This window comes from Sinocyclocheilus grahami, unplaced genomic scaffold (assembly GCF_001515645.1).
Source record: "Sinocyclocheilus grahami isolate Dianchi unplaced genomic scaffold, SAMN03320097.WGS_v1.1 scaffold259.1, whole genome shotgun sequence".
Lineage (NCBI taxonomy): Eukaryota > Metazoa > Chordata > Actinopteri > Cypriniformes > Cyprinidae > Sinocyclocheilus > Sinocyclocheilus grahami.
Genome location: NW_015505438.1, coordinates 2,146,162 through 2,171,403, shown reverse-complemented (window position 1 = coordinate 2,171,403; position 25,242 = coordinate 2,146,162). Strand labels below are relative to the sequence as shown.

The window sequence follows — 25,242 nt, the reverse complement described above, 5'->3', positions numbered from 1 at the left end:
TATAATGGCACGCTAAATGGCCTGTGTCACCATGACGGCTTCACCTATTTTGAAAATGAGACTCCATATGTCACGCTGAGTTTCTGTAAATGCTGGTGCTGAAGACCTGAGGAGTATTTGAATTAAACAGCTCTGAATTTAATCAAGGTGCATGTAACTTCCTCTGAAAACAGAGCGGAGACTTTCACATCAGAACAGACAGAGAGAACGAGCTCAAAACTAATCGGGGGCTAATTATGCTGAAAAGATGCTTTAATCGATGACTTGCCAGACTCTGAATTACAGCCTCGCTCATGCATTGGTGCACCTTTAATGCTCTCCGCTAAGAACTAGTTGTGATTTATTTTTAAGAAAAAGGCCTATTTTACCACTCAAGTACTCAGAGATTTTTAGTGCAGCCACCACATTACAATAAAAGACTTGTTAATGTGAAAAGAGGGCTGCTGAACTCGCCGCAAATGTTCTTATGGCTGAGTGATGGGTACAGTACAGTCCTCTAAATCAAATATATTCTCTCCCATCTTTTTATCACATTTAAAATATATTCTTTAGAAGATAGAAGATACATTTGAAAGCCCATCTCATATGAGTGAGTTTTTTGGCTGCTTTTTTTCATAATAAACAACAGATGCCCCTGTGGGATATTAATTAATTCTAGCAATGTGTCTTATCAACATTTCTGAGGTCGCACGAAAGTTGTTGTCAACAAGGACATGCCTTCACAGTCACATGAAGAAGTCAGATTCTGAGGGTTCAAACAGATGATGCATGAAAACAAAAAACCTTAATTAAAACTTAAGAACACAACAATTAACTTGAATTTCAACCCTCGTCTCCATGACAACAAACAAAGAATCCATGTCATATACATTAATAAGAGTAAAAATTCACATTGCTTCATACTCTGTGCACTAGGGAATCTGGATCAAAGCACAAGCGTGGTGTATTCACTCAGACCTCATTCACATGTGCACAGCAAATAGGATAAATGGGCTGGGACTTCAATAAACATTCTGAAGCCTTTTACATGTCTGGTACAAGCCTCCTTAACTCGACAATTCAGACCGACAAGTTCCAGGCACATGTGGTGAGGAGATCTGGTGAATTCACAGGCAGCTTTCATGGAGATCAAAGCCTAAAAGAAACAAACCCAGACATCGAATCACCCTGATGCGGAACTGCTGGCACCCTATCTTAGTAGGTAACATTTTATTCAGTGTTAAACTTTTCTTATAAAACTAAAATCAATATATATACTGCACAGAACTAAAACATATATTGTTCATATTAAATATAGTTGTAATGTGGGTTTTGTTTCACGTTCGTGTTTTCATGTCTTTTATTTTGGAGTTTAGTCATGGTCCCTGTTTAGTCATGTGAGTCCCTTGTCTGTGTGTTATGTTCTGATTGGTTGTCTTAATCATGTGTCCTGTCTCTCATTGGTTGGTTCTTGTCATGTGACCTGTATTGTTTGCTATAAGTAGCCATCATGTTGCCATTGTCTCTCGTCGTGTATTGATGTTGTAACCTGCTGTTGGTAAGTCTAGTCTGTTCATGCCAAATCAAGTCTGTTCATGTCAAGTCTCTATTTGGATTATGTTTGTATTTTGGATTACTTTTAAATAAACTGCACATGGGTTCTTCAACTACGCTTGCCTCAGTGGACTAATCGTTACAATATGAAATGCTGAGGATTTAACAACTTGCCAAAAGAAAAAATGTTAAGTGACTGTCCTTCAAAAAATTGCTTAATCTCTCATTATGTCAGATTTTTTTTTAATCAAATCTTGTGTGTGTGTACATATAAGATAACATCATGGTAGTAATAATGAAAATAATGATATTATTAATAATGCAAATCATTATATAACGTGTTACCAAAGAAACCATTGCTGGATCTAAGGCTAAAAACCACTGGTTTGCAGCCATGTTTATTTCCCAAATTAAAAAGTGAGTTGAACTTCCGTTCAAGTGCACTGCAATGAACATTACATTTTTTTTTTTCCAGTAACTGTTTAAGTAATAAATAATGCAGTGATAACTGAATGGGGAAAGCCATTTGTTAGTCCTGTTACAGTTAATGACTGATGTGGCAGTTCTGTAGTTTTTCAAGCAGCACTACATAATGCACCTGGATATCGATTGACCGCACCGCCTGAGGTGCTGACTCTATAAATGGGGATGTCTGTTATCTACTTTGCAACAGAGAACCTGTACTGACTAACACCTTGTTCCCTGACCAAGAATCAATGTGCATTGAGAGGCCCTTGCTCATGTTATCTTGAAATGAATATTGACTGGACTGTGGTCAGTGACAGGTGTAGCTCTTATTCTTTTAAGCTGCATTTAAAGGGTTAGGTTTCCAATTAGTATTTTTTGCTATACACAACGTGAAAAGATAAAGATAAATGGCCTTAATTGCAAAGAACATGCGCTTTGTCTCGTCAATCTTCTGGTCCAACGCAGGGTGTTAGCTACTACTAGCTACCAAAAAGTACAACTGGCGAACGAAAATGTTTCTGGTAGTGTGAACTGTTAAACATGGTTTGTCAAATGATCTAGAATATTCAATTCGACCATGATTTCTATTTATTCCTACCTCTGTAAACCGCATTTTCAGCTCTCGGACGTAGTCAGCGTTCCTGCACAACAACCTAGCTGCTGCTTCGTCTTAATGTTTAACGGAGGTTGGCATCCAGCGTAATTGGTGCATTACCGCCACCATCTGCTCCGGAGTGTGAATCAGACAACAGGTTCACAGACTAATACACCCAATTCCCTCCTTCTCCCCCAAGCATACAAATCCACACACTTCATCCTTATATAATAATTTTAACCTTCCTCAATGCTCCTATAACTCTTCATACTCTATTAAAAACCACTGTGTCCCTTAAGAAATCCATAAGAATTCTAGTCTGTGCCCTATGTTGTGTGCTCAATAGCCCTTGTAATGTCATAGCTGTGGTATCCTTACTGCAATAGTTGTTGGAGTGCAATTCACATAATGGCCACGAGGGGACTATGTATTATATTATATTATTGGGCTATTTTCTGTTAGAAGTTACTCTTCCGAGTGAGTGCTAAACCGGTACATTCTGTTGCCGCTCTTTGAGATTAAGAGTTCAGTTTTTGGGGATACATGTCTTTTGTGTTTAATTGGCACGACACTACATATGTTTGGCGACGAGGATCAATGGATATTGATGACTGGACAGTTGTGGATGACAGAAGATTGTTGTGAGGTGAAAGTTTCGGCGGATGTCATCTAAACTTGAGATGAGGGAAAATATATGCCAAATGGCAGCTATAGGAACGTTGTCAGCTTTTGATGCAAAGAGTCAATACTGGGAGGAATATTGTGAGATTCTCGAGCAGCTTTTTGAGGCAAATGCAATAGATTTTGCATTCCATTCTGATTAGCGTCATTGGTGCTCCAACGTACAGCTTGTTGCGCAATCTCTTAAGTCCTGAAAAACCAAAAGACAAAACATATCAGCAAGTTGTGTTGATCTTAAAGAATCACTATAACCCACAACCAAGCGAAATTGTACAAAGATACAAATTTGATTTGCGCACTCGTAAGCCGGAAGAGTCTGTAACCGAATATGTTGCAGACCTGCGAAGATTGGCACAAAATTGCAATTATGGAACCACGCTAGAGCAGATGTTGAGAGATCGGATTGTATGCGGCATAAATGACGACAGAATTCAAAGACGTCTGCTGGCGGAATCAAATTTGACATTTGACAATGCATTGAAAATTGCTCTGTCTGTTGAAGCAGCAAATAAAAATATTCAAGATTTGCAAAAGCCCTCCTCTGCTGTGTGCCACAAAGTGAAAAGCTCCCCTACGCCAGGGCACATTAAGAGAGATTACCGTCCGAGCATTGGGCAGTGTTATCGATGTAAAGGCATAAATCACACGGCTTCTACATGCAGATACAAAAGTGAAAAGTGTCATAATTGTGGGAAAATAGGACACATTGCTCGAGCTTGCCGTAATGTCAGAACAAAAGATCGTAAGTCTTATTCTAATGGAGACACTGCCAAAGCAGCTTCACGGCACAAGTCAAATAAAGTGAAAGTAAATGATGCTGAAAATGGATTCGCAGATTCTTTTACTTTGGGTTGCCTCACATACCAGCTTGGCAGTATGGACTGTTCAGAGTTACAAAAAGTGAAACCGTATACAGTCGAACTGAATGTCAATGGACAAAATGTGAATTTTGAATTAGACACAGGTTGTGGCCTGACAGTCATGAACAAAACCTGCTTCAAAGCCACATGGAAAGAACCACGGAGCCCTGAGTTGAAACCTGTACTGATAAAGCTGGAAACCTATACAGGTGAGCCTATTAAGGTGATAGGAGCTGCTTACGTGGACGTCATGTATCACCAACAGAAAAAAAGCTTCCTCTCATCGTGGTTGAGGGAGAAGGACCTAATTTGCTGGGCAGAAGCTGGCTGGAACAGATAACACTGTCTTGGAGAGAAATCCGAAATGTGAAAAATAAAGGAAAATGAGGATACCCTCAAACTGAAATGAGTAGAAATACTGCAGTGTCATGAGGAAGTTTTTAAAGAGGAATTAGGAACTCTTAAGGGGATGACAGCGACGATACATGTTAAACCGGGGTAGGTGCCAAAATTCTATCGTCCCAGATCTGTACCTTTTGCTATGCGGTCTAAGGTTGATGCGGAAATTAACAGACTGCTGAACGAAAACATCATCACTCCTGTGAAGTACTCGGAGTGGGCAGCGCCGGTCGTTCCCATCCTCAAACCTGATGGTTCCATTAGACTATGCGGAGATTATAAGCTCACCATAAACCAGGCATCGCCTTTGGAACAATATCCCATTCCACGTGTGGAAGACCTCTTCACAACCTTGTCTGGGGGCTCATCATTTTCAAAGCTGGATATGAGTCATGCCTACCAGCAGATTGTAATGGACGAAAATTCCAAGCAATATCTCACAGTTAACACCCACAAGGGCATGTTCACCTACAATCGTCTTCCATTTGGAGTGGCTTCGGCGCCCGCGATATTTCAAAGAACCATAGAAGGGTTGCTGCAAGGATTAACTCATGTTGCAGTCTATCTTGATGACATACTGATCACTGGAGTAACTGATGAAGAGCACTTGCAAACCCTGGAGGCCGTGCTCACTCGACTTCAAGATGCTGGGCTGCGCTTTAGAAAGGAACAAATGTGAATTCCTTCAAAAAGAGGTGCGTTATTTAGGTCATCTAGTTGATGCCATGGGGTTACACCCACTGAAAGACAAGGTTCAAGCCTTGACGGAAGCTCCGTGTCCCACTAATGTCACTGAATTGAAAGCCTACTTAGGGTTGTTGAATTACTACAACAAGTTCCTACCCAATGTGTCGAGTATCCTAGCTCCCCTCCACATGCTGTTAAGAAAGGATACTAAATGGACCTGGGGTGAGTCGCAGACCAATGCTTTCAAAAAATCAAAGGAACTTCTACAGTCCACAGATGTGTTGGTACACTATTCTTCAGAAAAAGACCTAATTCTTTCATGTGATGCCTCTTCTTATGGTGTGGGAGCTGTGCTTTCACATAGAATGGAAGATAACACTGAGAAACCCCTAGGTTTCACGTCCCGTATATTGACACCAGCCGAGCAACGATATTCTCAGTTGGAAAAAGAAGCTTTAGCTATCATTTTTGGAGTTAAAAAATTCCACAAGTATTTATATGGTCACAGATTTACTATTTGCACAGACCATAAACCCCTGATTTTCCTTTTTGCAGAAAAGAAACCCATTCCTCAGATGGGTTCCCCTCGAGTGCAAAGATGGGCTCTGCTGATGAATGTCTATGAATACACGATGGTGTATAAGTCCAAAGACCATACAAATGCAGACGCCTTAAGCAGACTACCCCTTCCGGAAGTGGAACAAAATCAAAGTAAGTCAAGTCAAGTTTTGATGTTGGATATGCTGGAGTTCGAACCAATCAGTGCCACGCAACTCAAAAGCTGGACAAACAAAGATGTGCTACTTTCTCAAGTTCGCAATTATGTGCTGAGGGGATGGCCAAATCAAGTGGATCCACAATACAACCCCTACCATAAAAGGAAATTGGAGTTGAGTCCGAGTAAACGAGACGGAGGGAAGTTTGCGAGTGAAGGGCATAAAACAACGGACTGGAACGCAGCCTTACTCAAGTGAGCCGGTTCTTTTCATTGAACAGAATCTCGCGAGTCCCATTCAAGAACGAATGAATGACCTGACTGATTCGACTCTTTAACCGATTCCTATGAATCATCTCTGACCAAATCACAAGTTATTGCTTTCGAATTGAGATTGGCTATTAACTGTGTTATGTTGTAGCTAAGGCTCTTAACATCAGTATGGTAACTTACTGGCTGACAACATACGACACTGCAGCAGTTAGATAGCACAGATACACATTATGAGTTTTTCTACATTTACATATACATTTAGTCATTTAGCAGACGCTTTTATCCAAAGCGACTTACAAATGAGGACAATAGAAGAAATCAAAACTAACAAAAGAGCAACAATATATAGGCCTAAGTGCAAATGACAAGTCTCGGTTACCCTAACGCAGTACACGTAGCAAGATGTTTTTTTCTGTCGTTTTATAAATAATAATAATAACCAAATTACCACATTTTATTTTATTTAGTGTTGTTATTTAATATCTAGGGTCAGTATGCTGCCTCTGTGAAAAGTCATTTTAAAAGTCACACATGCACACTGCAAGTAGACCTATTAGCCTATAATAGATAGGCTATATTTCTAATAGGCTATGTTATTATTTCTGTTGAAATAATACTCATAAATCATAATTTCATCCCAGCAGAGCCGCAATAATGCAATATAGAATTTAAATTTCACTTTGATATGATGAATGACTCAACATGGCAAATCACGTCGATTTACTAGGCTTCAAATAAGAGACTAATGACAAACAAATAAATAAAAATTAATTTATCAGCACACTGAAAGAAGTTAAACACAATATAACGTAACCAAAACGTCTGTAAGCACTGCAATTATACATTTTGAGTGGATGGCAATGTTAAAATGTAATTCCTCTGTGCAATAATGAGGATAAATAAAAACATAAGCTTACCAGCATCGGATACACGGAGCGCAGCTACAAGTGCTCTGAGCTCCATCACCGCAATAGCGCGCAGGAACGCAGAGTTTCCTTCAGTATTCTTCACATTCACCTGCGAGTGGATGCCGTTTTTCAATTTCTGCCATGCCCGTATTCTAAAAATATGTTTCTGTTAAGCGAGTAAGTACATCTGTCTTTCCCTCTCGCGTGCTCTCTGATACAGCACTAACATGGTTAATGTATGCTACGGGAGAGATTGCGGGTGCTGAACACAAATACCCAGTTTCAAACGGAGTACGACAGGTTATATCACCAGAGGGGGTCCGAGAGTCACTGTCTCGGTAATTAGGAAACATAAATTATTAAAAGTGTCACATTATGGCTCTAACACAATGATAGTAGGGCAAGCAGCTCGGTTCAGGGCTATTATTAAAATGACTTTAATCTGGAAATATTAGTTTTGGGTAAATAGAGATTAGACTAAATGCATGGCTTGTTTAATTTTATTGGAGAAAGAAATTCCAAACTAACTGATGGTTACTGTGGGCTATCAACCTATCCTTGAGTTGATGAGTTTGTTTCTTCATCAGAACAGATGTGGAGACATGTATTATGTCACTTGCTCACCAATAGATCCTCTGCAATGAATGGGTGCCGTCAGAATGAGAGTCCAAACAGCTGAAAAAAAAAACATATAATCACACAAATCCACAAGTACTCCACACTGCTCCATCAGCTAACATCTTGTGAAGTTAAAAGCTGTGGGTTTGTAAGAAACAACTCCATCATTACAATATATTTAAATTTCCAAATTTTGATTCTGGCTAAAATACGAGTCCTCAATCCATAATGTGGCTTTCTCCAGTGAAAAAATTGCCTCGTCTAAGTCAAAAGAGAAATAGAAATACTTATGGATAAAGTATTGTTTTTAAACAAAAACAGTTGGTAACAGTTCTGTATTGTCAGTGGATTTTGATTCATTGGAGGAAGCCATATTATGGACTGGTATTTTAGCAAGAAAATAAAATGGCTTAATTATAGATTTGGCCTCTTACAAACATGCAGCTTTTGCCTTCACAAGCCACTAACTGATGGGCTGGAGTTGTATGGATTATTTGTGGATTATAGTGATCTTTCTATCAGCTGTTTGGACTTTCATTATGATAGCACACATTCGAGGCTCCATGTGAGCAAGTGATGCAGGCTAATGCTAAATTTCTCCAGCAGGTGAGTAAACTTTCAGCAAATTTTCAATTCTGGATGAACTATTCCTTTAATGATTTATTGTAGAAACAAAATGACAAACCAATTGTCTTGGTTACAATAGTCTTTCTGTCTATCCTTTGATAGATCCTCTGCTCTGGCCAATCCTAAAGCAAGAGAAAACACAGACGGTCCTTCTTTAAAAAAAAAAACCTGCTCTTTGCTCCAGGCAACTGTGCTCCTCACTCAGCTTTCACTCCACACAGCTCACATAGGCTACTCTGGACACCACAGGTGGAATAACAGTAAGCTGTTCTTGCCTAACTGTTGAAAACTTTCCATAATACACAATGAATGAACAGCTACAATAACAACAATAATACAAAAAATTGTTATTATACACAGAAAATGAAAATGTGTACACACATCAGAGCTTGACCTTGTTTTGAACTCTAATGAGGGTTTTCTTGTCCCGTGTCTCAAGGATCAAAGTAACATGATATTTGTTGCACTTCCATTAGTGAACACTAGATGTCAAACACGGCCAAGGAAAAAACACGTTCTTCACGGAAGTATCGCGAGTTTCTTTCAGACGTGAACTTCCTGGAACAGATGTTTGGATAATGGCGGACCGTCAAATCTAGCCAACGGCCGTCCTAACTTATCATTAAAGCCGGGAAACACAGACCAAAAGGCGGGTAGTGGGTACAACAGACCCGCTAGGTAGGTACTAACCAATTACATTCTGACCTAAACGCTTTAACGAAAGACAACCTGGTCACAGAAACGCAAAAAAAGTTTGTTAGCTTGCTTTATTGGTTTAGCTGGTTAGCAGCAGCTGTTAGCAATAACTTTCGCCAGAGGATTTAAAAACATAGTCCACAAATTTCGTTTAAATATTGTGAAACTGCCTAAGGTACGTAATTGTCGGTTGAAAATAGACGTCTAGTTGGTTGTTTGGTTGATTTAAGTCGCTGTTGGATTTCTCTTCAATAAGGTTGTTCATGTGAAGTTGTATTTGTGTGACTGACATTTAACGTTAACGTTATGTGTTTTGTACGTCAGCTGTTTTTCTTTATATTCGTGTATTATATGAATGTCTTAAGTCTCATATATATATTATTTTTTTCTTGTCTGTTAGAGTACTGTACGTTAGTTCTGATTCTGAATTCGTATATGATGCTTCGTATGTTGCTCTTTAGCTGTAATTTGTGTTTATTTTCTCTTTCTTTCTTTTTTTAAGTTATGTTTTATGTCTATTTGCTTAGCTCTGGCGAAGCAGAGTATATATGAACTGTTCAGATGCAAAAACCTCTAAGTACGTCTGACGTTTTTCTTTAAAATTAGCATTTCTTTCTACGTATAGGTTTCTATGTAAGTACTGGTACTTCTGAATGGGTTGAGGATGGGATTTTAGCGCATTTGAAGTGAAAGTACTTGATGAACATATACTGTGTGTGGAGAGCATTCACTCAGTATCATTATCTCATTTTTGACCAAGATGGCTTTTAGAGGCTTTTGCATTGGAACTCTTCATATATTAATGCAGCCAGACTCTTTAGAAGCCTCCGCTAAAGATTGTATCTTGAATTTGAATGTGATGTCAGCTGATCTCTCAGCTGATGCTGCTGATCTGTCATATTTCCTTTTACCTTTAATTCAGCGTGATCCTTATGAGTGGTTATTGGGTGGGCTAATCAGTTGCTGTAAAATTAGCTGTGTCGATTCCAGCGTCTTACTAGAGTGTTGTCAGTTTGATTTGTATAATATTTCTGAACTGGTAGTTTAATACTTCAAGACTTTGAGCTTTCACTGTCAAATCACCTTTTTCACTGGGTCTCGGTGCAGGTAGAGGTGACAGAATCACCAGCTGTCCGATGTGTCCAGCAATCCGGAAGACAAGGTGGACTCATGTCTCTGAATAAAGCTGCTGGAAAGTGAGTTCTGGTACATTATACGTTATGCATGAAGGCGTAACATGTCCATCTTGCTCATTAGTCATTAGTAAAGCACAATATATGAATGCCTCATCCATTCAGTCGATTAGTATTGTTTAAATGTGAGCAGTCATTAACTGAAACTATAATCTCATAACTGTATGTGTTGTGTAATCAAGGTTAGATGAAGTTTCAGCTCCCAAAATGTGATATGAAATTGAAACGATGGGTAGCTGAAGAGAGAGAGAGTGTGTGTGTGTGTGTGTGTGTGTGTGTATGAAGATGGCGGGTCTTTTATGGGTAAATCAAATGATATTTTGTGCTTTTCTTGGCAGTTGCTTAAAGCTGAGTAAAGCTTTGATTCTCTTGCTGTGCTTATTTTGTTCGTTTTTGACAAGTGTTGATTAGTTCAAATAGAATTGGATCAGATTGTCGCTTCTCTCACTATCTCCAGTCTAAAGCACTTTGTTCAAGTGCTTGTTCTGTTTGTACTTCTACAGTTCTAAATCTAAATCTCTTTTATTAACAGCAAAGTCCCTGGCAACCTAACACGTACAGGCTGTGTCTTTATAATTGGATAAAGGGTTTAACTGAACATTTATCTTTGCATATGTGTCATAAGGGTCAATTTTTCAAAATTGAGATTTATACATCATCTGTTGAATAAATAAGCTTTCCATTGATGTATGGTTTGTTAGGATAGGACATAGGGCTGGGCGATATAGCTAAAAAAAATTATCAACGATATAATGTTTCAAATCGTTCGGTATCGATAATTATTGACATTTTTTATAACTTTTTTAAAACAAAGCAATAGAATTTTTTTTTTTTATTTAACCACTGTATTTTTAAATTAACCCAATTTATTGAGACAAGCAACACATATTTTTAGTTTTGAGTCAAACACGCAATAAAAATTAACACATCTAATTTCTAATGTTTTATATGCCGATTAAATAGGTCTGAAGGAAACTTTTGTCTTGTCTCCCGAGGCCACAGGAGGGCACAATGAGCAAAATAATGCAGCACATTTAAATTGTCAACGCAAGGAAATAAATGTCTATAAAAAAACCTGCATTATGTCTAAATTAACTCATAAATCAAATATAATTTTGTAAATTGCATAAACAGTTATGAACAAAACAGCATCATGTATTTATGCATTGCTTAATACAAAGAGCCGAATCTCCCATCACGCAGATTGCATTTAAAAACATAAGAGACGCTGTGAAAAGGAATGAACCTCCACAAATTCACGACGTGTTTTCTAAAGGTTTAAACCGTTTTAACTTTGCATGGCTACATCTCTTGAGTGACACGAGTGCAGCAGTCATATTTGTCCGTCTAAAAATGCGCTGAATATGCATTCTGTGTGAATGGCTTGGTTTCGGTTTTCACCTAATCAAGATCTTCTCTGCATTGAGCTTCTATATTTCTCTAATATTTTTAATGCATAACACAGCAGCGGCGCATCTCGTGGGCTAGACTAACAAAACATTAAAATGCAACAACGTCACTTACATGATCATTATCACTGCATCTCTTGCACCACTGATGACGCTCCCTGACGCACTCCAAACATTCAACTGCAAATGTTTATTTTAAATTCGACTAATATAAATTTTTTTTATTCACAATCTCCTCATCACAGGCAGGCACAGCACTCAATTCAGCATGTGTTCGTGTTTGTGTGTGCTGTCTGTGTCACTCATAGCACGTGCATATATCGTGCACTATATCGAACATTTTTTATATCGTTATCAAAGAAGGTGTACCGTCGAGGTGCCTAGTAGGACAACATTTGGCCGAGATACAAATATTTGAAAATCAGGAATCTGAGGGTGCAAAAAAATCTAAATATTGAGAAAATCGCCTTTAAAACTGTCCAGATTAAGTTCTTAGCTAGTGTTGTCAAAAGAAAAACAATGTCAAAATTGACCGCCACAAATAGATTTTCCAAAAGGCTTTGGCTTCGTTGAATAAACATGAGCACTGCACTTGTCAAAGTCACATGGGAGGACAGACTAGGATCATACCATTATGTGAAAGAAGGAATGGGGACTACGGATGCAACGATTATAGATTTTGTTGGTACGGTTATTGTCAGAGGAATAATCACGGTTTCACGATTATGACGATTATTGTGCTTTTATTCATTTCACAAAATTATTCATGTATAAAATCACATGGACACTCTTTAGATAATAAAGTGTTATTTATTGCTGCCTTTAGAAAGAGAAATAACACAGTAACCAATAATACAGCACAAAATAATAATAATAATAATAAAGACAAACAAAAGTCCATCTCTCCAATTGGAATTAAAAAGGTGACCTCTGCTCTGTAAACATCCTTGTCAGTATTTCCGTTTTGAAAATAACTAATGAAAATAGATCATTTAGTGTTTTCAGTTTGTACATTCTTTACATTTCTTTTGGACCTGAGGCAGAAAACTTACCGAGCCGTAGCTTCACGTCAGTCTTGCCTTCACGTCGTGCATTAAAATAGTTTAAAGCCGTGTATTCTCTCTTTAGCATCAGTTTTTACGGCAATATTTAAATTACACCCTGGTCATTCTTTTGGGTGTACCCAAAAGGGTCCCACGCTATCGACTTCAGGCATTTCTCTGGTGGAAATAAAGGATCGCTGTTTGGTTCCTCTGTCATAGTTAATCTAGTGTGTGTAGTAGCCTCCGTGTCTCTGATAAGCACAGCATTTTAAGCTGGTGCACCGCTAGTGTAACTTTGTTTTCGTTTTGCGCACGTTGCAACTGTTCCGTTCTGTGCAACAGAAACACTCTGTGTAGTGGAGGCTTTACGATTAATTAACTGTGACATTTTAAAGCGCGGTTAATTGTGAAACCGGTTAATCGCTGCATTCCTAATGGGGACACAAGCTCCGAAGATAGCGAGTGTAGTGGTACAGGCCAGGTACACAGAGCGACAGAGAGAGAAGGGGAGAGCCGGATTTAAACGCAAGTGCGTTGGTTAAGGTAGGAAGACACTGCAATTTGTTGCAACATCGGTCCCCTCAGAGAGAGTCTTCTCAAAAACAGGACAAATAATCACAGAGGGGAGAAATCGCATCAGCACATCCTAGCTGAGGCATCTGATATTTCTGAATGCCAACCTGCACTAAAGACTAAAGTGTTATTATTAAAGTTTTATTAAAATGTTAAATAATAGTATCTGTGTATTTTTTTGTTTGTAATGGGGAAAAAAGCATAAAAATAAGGCTTTTATGAAAACACTGAACCACACACAAACCATTCACAATTGCTAAATTGGGCTAAAATAGAAGGCTCAGAGTGATACTAAATAAAGAGCCATTTGGGAGCTGTAAGATCCGGCTCTTCTAAGGGAGCCGAGCCAAAAGAGCTGAACTTCCCATCACTAGAGCGGGGTGCTGCTTTGTGTACAGACGTTACTTGGGAAGCCTCTATCTCTCCAGCTGGGGGAAAACTGGGGAAATCGTGGCCTAATGGTTAGAGAGTCGGACTCGTAACCCAAAGGTTGTGGGTTCGAGTCTCGTACCGGCAGGAATTGTAGGTGGGGGGAGTGAATGTACAGCACTCTCTCCCACCTTCAATACCACGACTGAGGTGCCCTTGAGCAAGGCACCGAACCCCCAACTGTTCCCCTGGCGCCGCAGCATAAATGGCTGTTCACGGTGTGTGTGTTCACTGCTGTGTGTGTGCACTTAGGATGGGTTAACCGCAGAGCACTAATTCCTAGTATGTAACCATACTTGGCCACATGTCACGTCACTTTCTGTTATGAATATTATTCAATATTTTAATTTGAATGTCGGATTGAAATGAACGCTGTTATTAGAGTAGTTAATCGTTAGCATAAGTGTGACTAATATAATGAGCATTAGAATGAAGTTTCTTTATTAACTAATTAATGCTCCTATAACTATAGGTTTTCAAAAGCCCTTTAAAATGAAATATGTACACAGTAGGGGTGGAACGGTTCAACTTACTCACGGTTCGGTACGATTCGGTATGTGCTATGTTTAGGGAAAAACTATACTGTCAAATAAAAATAAAGAAAATATGAATAATCTATCTAACTAAGCAACAGCACAAAAGAGTAAAGAGTAGAGTAAAGATACAAATAAAATAAACAGTGATTTTCAGTTTTTTTAGGTTACATTAAGAACATTAGTTTTTAGGTACAGAAATTGAATAAAGTAATGAAATGTAAAACAGCATTGCATATTTCACTGTATGAGTGAATTCTTTGTTGTTGCTGTTTGATTAATAGTGCTGTCACTTTAAGAGAATGCACTGATCCAGTGCACTGATACAGTGCATTCAGCCGGCTATATCTGCTATAGCAGTGGTTCCCAAACCTGTCCTGGAGGACCCCCTGCCCTGCACATTTTGTATGTCTCCCTAATCAGACACCCAATTTAGTTCTTGCAGTCTACTAACTAGCTGATGAGTGGAATCAGGTGTGTTAGATAAGGGAGACATACAAAAGGTGCAGGGCAGGGGGTCCTCCAGGACAGGTTTGGGAACCACTGTGCTATAGGATACTTACCAAGACGGGCATTGTGACATAATTTTTGTGTGAATTTGTCCATTTAAACACTATTTCAGAGAGAGCTTAATATTTGCGCGTGTTCTGAGGTGTGGGTTTGTGCGCTTCGGATGAGCGCACGCACGCACAAACAAATCTTCTCACTGCGCGCGCAAGCTCGCGTCCTCTGGCTCTTAAATGTTTAAACTGGCAAAGCTTACACGAGTTTAGTTTAAACACAGATATCAACAGCAGTCCGTAAATTTTGCCTCTTTGTCGCCATCTCTGTTTGAAAACCTGGAATTTTAGCTGTGTGCGGAATTATCTAGCTTGGGTGACTGTGGGGGTTGTGTGCCGGCACGGCTCCAGCGCTGATGGATCTAATGTTCTGAAGAGTATGTGTTCTAGCCTACGTCTTGGAATATGACCCAAATAAGAATTTTCACAATATATTGCCATCTGAATAAGTAAGTAACACGTCTGCCACGTAGGGATGGGCGATATATTATCGTTTGCGATATACCAGTAAAAATTCTCCACATGATAAGAATGAATCTTCCCGCAATAATAACGATAAAGTCTAGTTGTTGACATATTTCTGTGTACGACTGTGTGGAGTGACGTGAAGGAGGGCGGACGTGAAATTGAGCAGCTCCTTCTACAATCTGGAACAGGTTTGAATAGGGCTGTACAGTGCAACAAAAATCGGTCTGAGCCTTGAGTAAATGTACTACAGTAGCACGTGTGCGACACAGTTTTACACATGTACGAGTCGTTTACAAACCTGTTGTCCAACAAAGATATTTTAATTTATTGACATGCTTTTTCTCCATATTAACTTCATAACAAAGTTGAGTATTTGAAATAACTTATTTTTGAGATCAGACGTGGTTTCATATCACAGAATAAGGCCAAAATCATACTATTTTATAGCATTATATACAGTGATAAAGGCTATGTCGATTAGCATTGCATTATAAATATACTTTATCCTTATAAAAAATACCCAAGATTGCTTGAAGAACACAGATCCCATAAATTTTGTGCAATCGCATGTTTATTGTCTTCAGGTTTCCTCAGTTAAAATTTCTTTATCTGCGTTTTATTCAGCTACAGCGATCACTGGATACTTCTTCCTGGAGCATTACTTCTACTATGCATATGTGGAGTTTCTACGCAAGGGCGCCCACCTGCTTCCAGTATGAATTAAACAGTCGTTTAACATTACGTGTGTACTCAGTAATGCTCACAACACCCTATTTTGGGTAAAAATAGGAAAGATAATACTTTTCTAAAGAAACAGTATTCCCTAAATTATCGTCATTGATATCGTTGTCGCAATAAATATCAGAAATTATCGTGATATATTTTTAAGCCCATATTGCCCATCCCTACTGCCACGTTTGTTCTGAACCAACTGAGGAAAAAAGCATTACCATAAATCTCGCTACCAATGGTGATTTAAATCTAAAGATCGGTTAGCTCATATCACATCAAACCGTTCGAATTATTATTATTGTTATACTTTATTCTCAAATGATTAATGTTAACAACATCAGCATTAGTGACTATGAATAGAGTGTGTATTAGCATGTAGATTTCAATTTCTGCACAGTCTAATCTAATTGTCATACTCTTCGAATTTCATATTAAGAAATTCTTTTAACCCAAAAAGCTAATTATGCTCCCTTCGAACTGGTTTTCTTTAAAATACAAATCTTTGTAATCCCAGGCTATCTGTAATCAGAAGCACATTTATAACTGGAATATAATTTAATTTCATTTACATGTTTCATAAACACATAATCCTTTATGGATTACAATCCGCCATCAAAATGATACATTTAATTATTCTGGCTGCTCTGAGAAAAGGCTATAAATGGTCCTCCAACTGCAGGGTCCTCACATGTGATAGCCTAGTAGCCGGGACAACTTCATGTTTACAGACGTGACGTAATGACACAGTGTCATGCTCGAATTTCCCGCGAAAATCTACCCGTACCACTCAAATTAGAAAACATTATTATAAGCTAACTGTTGTGAATCGGGCTAAAGTAAAGGCAATAGTTTTGAACACTGACTGGTTATGTACTTGCTCAAATATTGATTTTGGATCATTTTTAACCCAAAAAAAGTTACGGACTGCAGCTTTAATATCCTAATGATTTTTTACATAAAAAAATAAAAAATCTGTAATTTTGACCCTATTACTACAAATATACCCATGTTACTTATAACTGGTTTTGTGGTCCAGGGTCACATATGTCAATAGACTGTGTCATTGACACAAACCGTGTTAATTTTAAGGATTGTTTGTTATGGGCAAAATCTTTGTAATTAAAAAGATTAAATTTCTCTCCATGATACATTCTGTAGAATTAGATGATTTCCTTGTTTCCTCAATGTTGTGCAAAACTCGTATGGCAGGCTTTCTTCCTTGGAACACAAAAGTAGAGGTTAGGCAGAATGAGTCTGAGTTACCTTTCTTTTTTTTTTAGTATAGAAAAAAATATAATAAAAATTAAATTGGCAGTGTAACTTTCTACCTAGCATCTCTTTGTGCTGTACAAAACAAAAGTTTGGAACAACATGAGGGTGATTAAATGAAGACAGTGTTGGGTGAACTGTTGTCCTAAACGAAACTGAAAATATTAGGCCTATATTCTTGTTGGCCAAAAATATTTAAAGAGATAGTTCTCCCAAAAATTACAATTCTGTCATTAATTACTCACCCTCATGTAGGGATGTAACGATTACCGGTTTTACGATAAATCATGATAAAATGCCCTGACGGTTAGTATTATCGTTTAAAATTTAATTATCATCAAAACCGTGTTTGATTATTGCGATTTTGAAAACTCGCTGTAAATCCTGTCCAGCCAGCATCAGTCTGACGCAGGAGCAGCATGCAATGTTGTTGTTGTTTTTTTGCACGAGACGAAATGGCTGAAGGCAGTGACCGCGCTTGGGATTGAATATTTAGTTATCTCACTTGTAATTAACGCAAAGCTTCCGCGAAGAAAAGTTCGCAGCAAGTGGCTTTGAGCCAAGACGAACGAACGTTCAAACTATAAGGTTGACATTTAAGGGATAATGTATTGCATATTCATAGTTAACTTATTAAACAGATTTCTTTTGTTTACCTATAATAATATATAAATACGGGGACATGAAATATTGAATTGAGATTAATGTTTACAAATTTTACCCTTTTATAAATCCATTATGAACAGTGTACAAAACAATCGTCAGGACAATATGATCACTACAGCAAAATTATAGTAATATTAATACTAAATTCCTCTGATTTCATTTTCAATACAATCAAAAACTGAGACGCAAGACGGCAGGCTGCATTTGAATGAAACGAGAGAGAGCGCGTCCGAAGCTCTGCGGTGATACAAGAGACATGGATGTGGGCTGTTATAATGCGTTGCTATTGACAACAGTCATTATAAGGAAGGAAAAATGCAGCAGAACAGAATCAAGTATTCCAGTAGTATAGTCACCTGACCCATCAACTTATTTTGTTCATTTAAAATGTGTGTGTATGTATATATATATATGTGATTTTTTATTATTATTATTATTATTAGGGGTTAATTTAATGTTTATGCTATTAAAAAAAAGTGCATACAGCTGCTAATTGTTTGTTGTTTTTCAAATGTTTTCAGTGTGTGTATTAGTTCTTTTTGAACATTTTAATCTCATTTGAACAAAACCGTGATAATATTGATAACCGTGATAACGTTGGTCACTATAATCGTGACATGAAATTTACATAACGTTACATCCCTTCCCTCATGTCGTTCCAAACCTGTAAGAGCTTTGTTCGTCTTGGGAACACAAAGTAAGACATTTTTTATTAAATCTGAGAGCTTTCTGACCCTGCATAGATAGCAACGTAACTACCACGTTCAAGGCCCAGAAAGGCAGCAAGGACATCGTTAAAAAAAGTCTGTGACATCAGTGGTTTAACCGTAATTTTATGAAGATACGAGAAAACTTTTTGCGCGCAAAGAAAAAAATACACTCTCGTGAACGAAGACTGAGACAGAAGAGAAGAAATTGTTGAACAAAATGATTATTTTTGTTTTCTTTTGCACTAAAAAGTATTCTCATATTTTCATAAAATTAAGGTTGAACCACTATGTCATGTGGGCATGAACACAATGATGTCCTTACTACCTTTCTGGACCTTGAATGTGGTAGTTCCGTTGCTGTCTATGCAGAGTCAGAAAGCTCTCAGATTTCATCAAAAATATCTTAATGAAATCTGATGTATCTATCTGGCATACGTCACCAGAGAGAAGTCTGTTGTTTTCACTGGACATCCATGTAATGTTTTGATTACACTACGAAGTCAAAAAACACATGAAACAAATGTATAAACAGATGAATTGTTTACTAAGGTCTATAATATGCATTTAGAAAATAGATTGTTTTCCTCATTCCAGACACATTTGGTATCTCTCTAACCTCATTCAGTACTGTTAGAAAAGCAGCAGAACATGTTTAAATGATTCTTCACCTCTGCTTTCCAGCATAGGCCTGAAATCAATGAAATATGCATGCAACCCTCTAAGATATGCATGCATTATTAATTCAATATAATTTAAGGTTCTGAGCAGGGAGTGATTTCAGTGTCCCTTTGGTATACTTTGTGCATTTGCCACAGTGGTTTAGACTTTCTGTACAAAAGTTTTATATATATATATATATATATATATATATATATACTCTAGAATAGACCACTGAATCTGTTTGCTCTGGGGACAGGGACTCTTTGTTATAACAGTAGTGCTTAGAGGAAGACAGTGTGATTCAAATGACTTGAAAAGCTCTGAGATGTCATATGTCTGGGCTCCAGGCAATCAAACAAATTGTACACCATTGCTATAATCCACACTTTGATGGGACAACTGAGGCCTGTGTGTGAGACATTAAATCTATAAGTCATTTGCTTTGATAAATCTATCTTCATAACTACCAGTTAAACTTATGGTTTGGCCAAATTTATAGCCTCCTTTTGCTCAAAGAGTACTGTGAATGAAGTCATGTGCTTTAGAGCCACTTAGGGTCATAATCTAAGCAAGCCATTGCCAGAGAAAACAATGTTTGACAGCAGATGTTGACAAGATAATTGCTTCTCTCACATTGTTTGCCTGTTTTTCCCCTTTCCTCTCAGGTTGGCATAGCGATGTGTAGTCGCTTGCGAAGTGAGGCGGGGCCGCCAGCCTCAATCTCTTCCCAGGCTGCCCTTGCTGGGCAAGACAACAGGAGAGGTTTGTCAACTGTTACTTTATACTTCGAACATCATCATGAGCATGTTTGTGTGATTACTTATGTTAATGTTTATCTCTCGGCAGAGATATCTCATGCCTGGAATAGTCTAAATCAAACCAAAGCTGCCGTGAGTATTTTCTAACATGTTTCAGGTTCTGGCCTACTTATGATGCCAAAACAGATATTTGTTGCATACATAATAGTTCTGAAGAAGCCCAATTATAAGAAATCAGAAAGTAAGATTCAGAGGTATACTCTGTAGGTTTAGTATTTGTAGCATTATCCCCATGAGTGCAGAGATCGGTTGACTCAATGGCTAATTGTGGTCTTGTCTCAGTTGCGACACATTGAGAATCGTCTGGAGGCAGCGCCAGGCACTGGAGTGCTTCTGGACTCAGTGCTTGACACAAAGAAAGCATCTGTGAGTGGCGGTCGGAAAATAAGCCGCAGAGGTGAGACAGACACATCCTCTGTAACACATACAGAGGCAATCCATTAGAGACTATTGTATGTCCCTAAGCTAGGTGTTTTTAATGTCACCTTATATAGTATTGTGCCAGGTCGCTATGAAACATACAGTGGAATGTTTTAAATGGAATATCTTTTTAACTTGTCAAAGGGTGTTATGTTTATGCGGCGCAATGCAACGCGTAAAAAGACAGTATAAGTCATTATAATCAGTAATTATGTCCCCACTGGATGCAACAAATGCCTTGTTTGTAATGGGTTTTAATGTTTTTGTCTCGTCGCTCCGGCCGGGACACGGCATCAACAGTATGGTGAGGGGCGTAACATTTCCGTCTCACGCTTGAGGTATTCGGCCAATCACAACGGACTGGATAGCTGGCCAATCACAGCACACCTCGCTTTTTCAGACCGATGAGCTTTGTAAAAATAGACGCGTTTCAGAAAGGCGGGGCATAGAGGAGAAACAATAATGTACAGTATGTGGAAAATAATGTGGTTTTTTAACTTTAAACCACATAAACACATTTCATTACACCAAATACACAAAATAATGTTCTTTTTAGCAGCATCATATGACCCCTTTAATGAAGTTTCATGAATATTTAGTGCGAACACTTTTCTTGCTGCATTAAAAGTGTGATATGACTGAAAGTATAGGCTTGAAATGCAGTGAGTCATATGTTAATTTAGTAACAGCTCTGAGTTTTGAGTGATTCATCAAAAAACTGACTCATGAGAGTCATTCGTCATTTGTGAATTGGACAACACTAGTTGCTGTATTTGTTTTTGAGCCAGTCAAGGTGACGCGACATTAATGTGTTTACATTATTGTTTAATTCTTCTACAGTAATGTGGAATAGAAAATATTACACACACATAGTGTGTATACATATATATATATATATATATAAATAAAATTAGGAATAGTACAACATTGAGTTCTGCCTCTTCCATTGTTTATGTGTTTTCCATGTATTTACTACAGATGGGCGTCATGCAGAGGAAAGTGGATCCAAGTCCAGAACACGGAGTCGACGCAGTCCAGACAAAAGTTCCCGTAGTCCCTTGAGGAATAGCACTCTGGACAGCAATGCCAGGAAACTCAATGCAGTGGAGTTTAGAGAACCACTCGTTTCATACAGGTTAAAGCTGCAAAGAATTAATACGTTAAAGCTGAAGTGTTTATTTGCATCCAGAAACTGCAATAATAATGATTATAGGTTTTTTTTCTTGGAAATCCTCTTATGCTCTTCACTTTAAACTGACATTTTATTTTTAAACTGACTTGTCTTTTTTGTTGTTGTCTTTTTTTTAATATAGGGAAGTATCTCCGCTGCCAGTGTCCCAGACTCACTCTGAACCAGAAGTCCATTTGTTACCGACAGAGGTGGGCTTCCCTCAGGCTGACTTTGCTCTAAGCCAGCTGGTTTATCAGCGTGACATCCGAGACATGCAGACTGCAGACCTGGACAGCCCACGCTCCTCAGCTGTAGTCAGCACATCTGTACGCTACCTCAATGACCTGTCTGCTCTCAACGCCATTCACCAACCTGACCAAGCCCCACTAGGGTCAGAGGTCATCCCCAGAACACATTTACAGGCCGAGACATCCCAGACTTCCCTGACGTCCATCACCGGTTCAGTCACAGCTTCCCTAAGGCTGGAGAACATGCGGCGTCAGCAACCTGATGAAAAGCTAGAAAAGCTGAAAGAGAGAATCTGCAGACAGAGGGAATATTTGGAGGAGACAGAAGAAAGAAACAAGCTGCTGGGATACTTGGAACAACCTGTGGGTATTGGAGCGGCAGCACATAGTACCACAGTACCTACTGCTAAAGTTCGGAAAGTGGCCCCAGCCCCTCCAGCGCCCATTTACAAAGGTAAGTTGACTACAGAGAGGAAAGGTAGCAGATTCAAATAGGGCTGTGACGGTCGCCGTGACGGTGGTCGCCATGACAACCGCGGTTGTCTACTGCCACCGGCGGTAGTGCACGTGACGTCACACACTCTATAACAAGCATAATACGAAGTTTTGTATACAAGAGTAATAACAGTAGCGGAGCAGTGAACCGTGTCTACACTGGACACGACACCACCGCCTCGCAACAGGTTGAGTCTGTCTAGTGTCTACACAGGACATTTGAACTCTGTGTCAGTACCTCATAAATTGAATGAGGCAGTTTACTGTTGGGGATTTGTCATGTCGTGCAGCATTCAGTGTAGCATCACTGATTATAATGAGTTTTATAGTATTTTGTCGCGCCGCATCCTGTAGACAGGGTGTATTTAACTTTTTATTTAGGCTACTTTCTTGTTTAACTGTATTATTTCTTTGATATTTATTATTGTGTTTTGCAGGCTGCGTATTCACTGACTGAAGTGCTAAAATAAACACGAGCTGGCGAGTTAAATCGGGTGTGTTAGATGAATGAGACAGTGCTGGGCTGCTCCAGGACAGTTTTGAAAACCATTTCAGAGACATTCTTAAATGTGACTCATATAAAATATATTACATGCATGCACAGTTTTAAGGCAGCTTTAATCGCCTTTTTGGTAACTTTATGACTTAACTGACCACAGCATTGCATGCACGTAGTTTATTTCGCGCTTTGATATGAAAGGATACAGGCTACAGCGCGCTGGCGCCTTTGTGCGTGCAATTGAAGAGCACGCGCTTCGAGCACAGTACCGTTTCCGCACTCGTTTGACTTGCGCCTGGCACCGATTGTGAAGGAGCGCGCGTCTGAAACGTCTCCCGTTCTCAGTCATTCTGCGATTGAATAAATGCACTTCTTGTCAAGAGAAAAAGTGACAGAAGCAGCAGTTGTGAGTGGGGTGGCCAACCCTAGCCCCGCTCCTGCGTTAATTGCGTTAAATATTTTTAACGCGTTAAACTGAAAAAATTAATCACCTGCATTAACGCGCTAATTTTGACACCACTAATATACTGTGTGTATATATATATATATTTTTATATCAACACTGCGCCACCGGCGGTAGTTGGTCTATTACCACCGCGGTGGTAAAAATCTGCCACCGTCACAGCCCTAGATTCAAACCCCGAAAGGGCTTTCACCATTGAGCTTGAGCGAGGCACTTAACCATAGGTTGCTCCGTCCCAGTGATAGCTGTACTCGAAAATACTTAGGATAAAAGCATCGGATAAATGTTTTATGAGGTTGTCGAATGAGAGGAAGCTCACTTCTATGTTTTCTCATTTTTTAGGCTTCAACACCAGTGAGACTAAAATTCGCACACCTGATGGGAAAGTGTGGGCAGAGGAGGACTTCCAGAACTTAAGCAGGGAAATATACAAAGACCTGACAAAACAGCTTACAGGTATACATAGTTTTCCAGAATGTTATATAATATGTAGTATAATATAATAAAAAAGTGTACATTATTGTAATATCTTTATGTAAACATTACAAGAAGTACAGCAATACAACAACAGAGTAGCCACAGCATTTAGCCTGTGCTATAAGAAACAACACATTCACACGAAGTGGTGTAATTAAGGTACTCACAAAAATGTTACAGTATCTCGATCATACACAGTTCATTGGTTGTCATCTTAAAGTCACTGATGCTATAAATATGTTTTACATTTGAGTCATCTTCTTGATTTCAGCCTAATTACAGCGTAGTGAATTGGGCATTTATTTATTTATATGGAATTAAAATGTTTATCCATTTATGTGTTGGAGCTCAAATGTGTTTTACTGCCCTCTGACTCAGGAAGCATGAGTCATGAACAGGGATTAGGACAAAAACACTGTTTTACCTGCCACTCAAAGCAGATGAAACAATTTACAGAATTCATGTGTTTCTGCCGGATTGAAGTATGGTCAAAAAGTATGCTTAATCCAAACCGCTCTTGGACGATGACTTGCATGCTCCTAATTGGCTCAGATTTTCCAGGCGTACTGCCACAGCCATAGTTACCAGTTTTCCTGTCAGCCCAGACTGTTCTTAGGAGTTTTCTTCAAGGTTATTTGTAAGGATGGCATCAGTTAGCTTAACCATTCCTTAAAATAGCATTATGGAACAAGCTCATTTATAATATGTATAACAATGCTGCTTAATTCCCTGTTGGCCTACTATAGATTTGAGTTGCTGTCATTAAATAGGCCATATGGTACACATTTGTCGCAGTCCATTTTAGTTGTTTTATAATTATATAAGGATTCTTGCTTCACAGAAAAATCAAATTTTTGTTTTAGATGTCCATTTTCCATACTCAATTTGTTCCATATTTTGAATTGACATAAACTGATTAAAACGGGTAGTTTGAATGTATTTATGAGAATGAATCAATCATCTGTCTTAATGTGCTCATACCAACTAGATGTCAAATTAGTTTAATGATGGTCTTTAGGACACTTAAGAGCAATTACAAGTGTATTATATAATTTTGAAAATTCACACTATTTAATTTTATATTGTGAATATTCATTGAATCATTTAAGTTTTACCTGTTTTACTCTTAAAATGGGCAATTTGATGAATACTGATTAGTTATTGATGTGTAAATATGGGTGGTCGTGTGGTCATTATGCATGGTTAAGAGTGTAGTGTAATGAACAGCAGTGCAATTTTAGTATTATTTATATACTAATATAGTTTTTATTTATATTTTGGATTAGCATTTAATTTTATGCTTAAGTTGTTTCATTTTAGGGTTTGATTGTGCTTTTGTGTTTTTA

At 38.4% G+C, this 25,242-nt stretch overlaps 1 protein-coding gene across 3 annotated transcripts in view; it reads left to right on the top strand.

The window, feature by feature from the left end:
- The first annotated feature begins 8,941 nt into the window (after positions 1-8,941).
- LOC107599002 (centrosome-associated protein 350) overlaps positions 8,942-25,242 on the top strand; it is a 43,126-nt gene continuing 26,825 nt past the window's right edge. For 2 of the 3 annotated variants that reach the window (XM_016290488.1, XM_016290487.1), the window contains exons 1-8: positions 8,942-9,042; positions 10,168-10,256; positions 19,971-20,067; positions 20,152-20,195; positions 20,406-20,520; positions 21,522-21,678; positions 21,857-22,416; positions 23,762-23,875. In XM_016290488.1, the coding sequence (XP_016145974.1) occupies positions 19,983-20,067; positions 20,152-20,195; positions 20,406-20,520; positions 21,522-21,678; positions 21,857-22,416; positions 23,762-23,875 (1,075 nt within the window). In that variant the 5' untranslated portion in view covers positions 8,942-9,042; positions 10,168-10,256; positions 19,971-19,982. Of the gene's footprint in view, positions 9,043-10,167; positions 10,257-19,692; positions 20,068-20,151; positions 20,196-20,405; positions 20,521-21,521; positions 21,679-21,856; positions 22,417-23,761; positions 23,876-25,242 lie in introns of those variants that run through there. The other variant, XM_016290486.1, reaches the window with a different exon arrangement.